The sequence below is a fragment of the Blastomyces dermatitidis genome, assembly GCF_000003525.1.
Source record: "Blastomyces dermatitidis ER-3 genomic scaffold supercont1.6, whole genome shotgun sequence".
NCBI lineage: Eukaryota > Fungi > Ascomycota > Eurotiomycetes > Onygenales > Ajellomycetaceae > Blastomyces > Blastomyces dermatitidis.
The window spans coordinates 3,359-8,858 of record NW_025544779.1 but is presented as its reverse complement, the minus strand read 5'-3'; the positions used below and the strand labels follow the sequence as shown (position 1 = coordinate 8,858).

At 28.7% G+C, this 5,500-nt stretch overlaps 2 protein-coding genes across 2 annotated transcripts; one reads left to right on the top strand and one right to left on the bottom strand.

The window, feature by feature from the left end:
• Positions 1–371: 371 nt before the first annotated feature.
• BDCG_17171 (uncharacterized protein) lies at positions 372–903 on the top strand (the record flags this gene model as incomplete). The annotated part of the gene is made up of 2 exons (XM_045426317.1): positions 372–389; positions 574–903. 2 exons carry the CDS (start codon positions 372–374, stop codon positions 901–903), a joined length of 348 nt encoding a protein of 115 aa, XP_045281346.1.
• Positions 904–4,493: 3,590 nt separating this feature from the next.
• On the bottom strand, positions 4,494–4,781 carry BDCG_17170 (uncharacterized protein; the record flags this gene model as incomplete). The annotated part of the gene is made up of 1 exon (XM_045426316.1): positions 4,494–4,781. A coding segment is annotated over one exon (288 nt), but the record flags the coding sequence as incomplete, so codon positions are not given.
• Positions 4,782–5,500: the final 719 nt, after the last annotated feature.

Below are 5,500 nucleotides of genomic sequence, written 5' to 3'. Positions count from 1 at the left end.
ATGCTTAAAGTATTAACTTATTAATTTATAAAGTATCTCAGTTATCTGCTTTAATTAAAGTAAGATTCTCTTCAATCAGTGATTAATCTTTATAGCACTTTTAATAATGATATCAGCTGATCTCTTCTTGAGATCAGTTATTCTGAGATGTTTTTTTATCTCAGAGATTCATACTTTTATCTTCTTTTACAGATAAGTAAGAGAGATCTTCTTAGTCTTGATAGAATCTGTTAATACTTAAAGCTCTGAGACTCTCACTCTGTACTGCTTGAGTATCTGAGCTTCTTGTCAGAGCTAATACAATATCTTCTTATAGAGTAGATAATACTTACAGAGAGATAGAAGTTATTATTGCAGATATAACAGAAACAATGAAAGTGAGAGAAGAAGTAAGTGTATAGAATTCTCTTCTTCTTCAGCTGCTTAATATAGTGTAGATAAGTAGTAGTATCAGTCAGAGACTGCACTGAAGCCTTCTCACAGAGAGAAGATAAAGAAACTGCAGAATTCTGCAGACTCAACTTAGCAGTATTCTGAGCAGGGCTCAGACATGCTGCAGGAGAGAAACTACAGATTAAGCTTCTCAGAGTCACTGTCTCTGAAATCAAGCTCTTTCCAGATTTCTCTCTGAATGATCACACAGAGTCATATGCTACTGTATTGACTGAGAGAGGGAACAGCGTTGCAACAGCGGTGGAGAGAGCAGGGAATGAACTGAACACAGATGCATCAGTCAGCAGAAGAGATGACACCTCACTGCAAGGCACAGCAACTACCACCGCGGCTGTGAGAGAAGCAGGAGAAGATGTAGCAATGAGAGTGATGCTCCTGCGGCTCATTGACATCATCTCTGCCTTCAACCTGACTTTCTTAGCGGCTACAGAGGCTGCAGCCGCATCATGAAGACATTTATTCACTAGAAAATGTCAGAATAAGTCCTTTATTATTCTTCAAGAATGATACTCTCATGCACTCACTGTTACAATTGAGAGAAAGAGAAGAAAAATGTTTTATAAAGAGAGAGATCTTTTTGAAAAATTCTGTCACTACTGTTAGCTATGTCTCTAAAAACACACTACTTTTGCAGAGAATTTCATATATAGAACAGAATATATTGAGAGATCTGCAAGTCACTTGTTAACTATGTTTTTCACATTTTAAATCAATATATAAGAAACTCACTTACTACATGTTTAAATTGAATGAAGATGAGAAAAGAAAGATCTACACAGTCAGCAGTAGACTGATCACTGAGACTATGAATTTCACATTTGATTTCATTTGATCTGATCTCATACATTTCTTGACATGAGTCTCACCAGAATCAAGCCTCAAAAAAATCTGAAAATGAACCATTTCTGAGAGAAATGATGTGAAAAATGACCAGATTTAATTCAAGAACAGTGAAATAGAAGTAATTTTTCAGAATAAACTGTGAAAAATGATCATTCTTTCAAAATCAGAATAGAACTGAGACTGAAGATTAAAATCAGTCTCATTTAGTTCATTCAGTGATTGCTTATATAATCAGAATTTGATAATGATTATTGATAATACTTATGAAATAACTAAATACATTCTTGTGCAAGTTTATTCTTCACTTTCTCATGAAAACTACACTTCTCTGATATACTGTGATCAGAGGTATTAAACTGTCTGATAATTTCATGTTTTATAATCATGAGTTTCTTGATTGTTTCTTCTTATAATTGTTCTCAGTGATAGTGATAAATATCTTGACTTGAGTTGAACTTTCACTTCATTCTCATCTCTGTCAATGAAATTGTCAGAATATCATGTATTATCAGTGCAACAGTTGAATATATACTCTCAATAATTTTTCATAACTCTAGAATTGATTTGATGTGTAAATTCATCAGATCATCTTAAAGATAGCAGTTAAATTCAGTTTTATAAGTATATAGTTTTATCTGATTTTTGATTGCAATTAATGTATACAAGTTCTGTTTCAAAGTTAGTATTATAGTTCTATATGATATGAAGTGTTATCAAAGATTGTTACTTACTAGAGAATTGTATTTCACTGTCTTCATATCTTGAACATCTGCTTGTTCAAATCTCTGATAGTTGACATTGTAGTAGTCTCAGACTAATTTAACATATGAGTCTCATTTCTTCTCTATTCAATCTTGAGAAGTGTAGATGTTAACTTAATAGAAGAGATCTAGTAGAGCTGCTACAGTATAATACTCTGTAAAAGATTGTTCTGTTTTACTGTAATAATATATCAGTTTATTCCTTGCAGTAACAATAGCCTGTACTATAGTATTATCTCAGACTGAATTTCTTTTTGAGTGATTCAACTGCTTCTCAAGATGAGTAAATAAACTATTATACACTCATCAGACTGACTGCAGTATTGATGTATAAGTGATTGAGACTGTCTTTGTTATCTTATAAAACTGAAACAGTAAATCAATCACATATTTCAACTGAGTTCACTTTATATCAGAAAGTTTCAATATCTGAATCTTTTCTCAATCAGAGTGTTACACTCAATGATCAATTATCTGATATAATTGAAGAGTCTGAATAGCTATCTTATATATTGAACTTCATTATATTCTAATATTCTGTATTATATTCAGTGATGTGACTGATTTGTTTATTTATTAAATATCATGAAATCATTGTTATTATTTAGAAGAGATATAAATTGCATTAACAATGTTTCAAATCTATGATATTTAAATTATTAGTCAATCTATTTAAAATTAACAGTAGTGTTATTAAAAAGCATTATTAAAAAGTAATATTAAAAAGTGTTATCAAAAAACATTATCTTTTACAAAGTAAATGCAAAAGTTACTTGAGTAATCACTTTCATCTTATTCTTATTTCAAGAATCAGTCATCTTATTATTCTTCATCTTGATATTAAGATTCTTTATCAGTGTTTATATTACAAGTTGAATCACATGAGCAATGCAGAGAATATGACCTTATTTATCATTTTAGAAATGCAAAGTCAATTTTTACTTCAAGCTCTTCATCATAGTATAGTTATTCACAGTATTATCAGTTATAATTGTAAGAAGACTGAGACTAATATCTTAATAGTCATTTTTAATTATAGTTATTAATATCTCTGTCATATAATTCTCAGTATGACTACTGATCAATGATTCAAATTCAATTAATATCTCTCAATAAGTTCAGTTCTCATCAATATAATAATATATAACTCTTATAAATATAAGATTATTTGTACTAGTTTATACATTTACTGTGAGAGACACTCTTCAATGATTCTTCAACTCTGATTCTAGATATTATATATTAACTTTATAGTATATCTTGAGATTGAACTGAAGACAGAATTGATATGAAATATGAAGATTTAAATTAAGTATTTGAAGAAGTGTTCAGAATTCAGAGTTTTCAATTGATTAAAGAGAAAGATTCAGAGATATACACATACAAAGTAATTATTCACAGAAGTTATTAGATAAGAGTTATGAAATCAGAGTACTGATACAGAGTCATTTTCATATAATTTTCTTCAAATTAGAAAGTTAGTATTATCAAAAATCATTATCTGATAGAGTAACTTATCAGCTCAGTAGTAATTTTCTGATTATTTTTCTTTTATTGTCTGCATTCTGATGACTTCAGATATCAGAAAATTTCTTCAGAGTTATAATCAGTTTATAATGAATATTTCTGAATGAAGTTGCAGTAATTATAATAGAGAGATAACTCTTCAATAATCTATAATACAATCTGTTAATAATTATTTCATAGTTTATCTTGATATTTGTGTTGAGTTTTTCATAAATTTTGTGACCTGAAATCAGATGTGAAGAATGAAGTGATTATTTATTATAATTGAAAGAGAGTATTCTGTGTTGAATTGTAAATAATATAGACTTTGTAATTCACAGTGATTTCTTGAAGAGTTTATAAATCTTCAATAGAAGTAAAAGAAGTGAAAGAAGTGAATTCAGAAGACATGATAATAATTTAAGAAAGATGATAATTTATTTTCAATAACTGATCACTGATGTGTATAAGAAGAATTAATATAAGAGAAAATAATCTTATTTCTTAACTTAGTTATAATTTTAGTACTAACTCAGATTGAATATCATCAATGTATAAAAGTAAATAAACAATCTTGATTAATCTCTGTCATATTTCTTGAAATATATTAATATTGTGAAAGAGAGTATTACTAAATTGTATTATCAAATAATATTATTAAAAATATATTAATATTGTGAATATCAATGTTGAAAAAATGTTGATACTTATACATTATAGTGATTTGTGAATCATGATAGTTAAATATATATATATATATATATATTGTTCCTGACTTGATTATAACTTGTACAATAATTTTTAAAAACTCAAAATTAATTTCAATTATTAATAATTATGAACTTACAACTAACTAATATAAAAAGAAAAAAACTTTTTCTATTCATCATCTTTCTTCTCTTTCTCATTCTTCTTATCATTCTTCATAATTCACTTCTCATTCTTCTTCTTCTTCTTCTTCTCCTCATCTGAGATGATAATCATCTCAAAATCTCTCTCTACTGCCTTCTCAGAGAAGGGTTTCTGCTGCTTCCCTTCAGCCAGGTCAACCTGTATCTCAAAATCCTGCATTTCCTGATCTGCTGCCTCAGATTCCATCTCAGTAGTAAGCAGATTGACATGCTCAGAGAGCAGAGCTGTCTTCTCAATATTCTGAATCATGAAGTGCATTTGAGATCTGAACAAGGCCTTAATTCTCTTCTTCTCTGTCAGCTTCTGCTAATCAATTAGAGAACAGAAGTATTATCAAAAATCATTATCTCTTAATAAATAAAAAACTTATCAGTTTTGACTTCTTTATCTCTCACTTTAACATCTTCTCAATCTTCTTCTACTGTTACTTATTTACAGTAACACTCTTCTTCTCTCTCTCTCTCTTTATCTTAATCTCAAATTATTCTCAGAACTTCTTCTGATCTCACTGCTACTGTATGAGACTCTTCACTGTCTTCTTCTTCAATCTCTCATAGACAGCATCATCTGTATTATTTCTATACTTAGTTCAGTCTAAATCTATCAGAAGTATTACTTAAAATCATTATCATTCTACTCTCTTATAGAGTCTCTTCAAGATATTATAATATGTCTTATAATCTGTCTTCTCTCACTTAAATACCTTCTTCTTCTCTTTCTTCAATCTGTGATGATACTCATGCGCCTTGATAATCTGCAGAACTGCAGAATATTTGAAGAGAGATGATATAATTAATTTCAGTGAGTGTTGAAGAGAGATGAAGACAGAAGAGACAGTCAGAAATAATATAATAATAATGATAATGATAATAATAATGATAATAATAGTGATAATGATAATAATGATAATAATAGTAATGATAATAATAGTGATGATAATGATGATAATGATGATGAAAGAAGAAGTGCATTGAAATATATTACTGACTTATCAAATATAAAGAGACTCAAAGAAAATATTAACA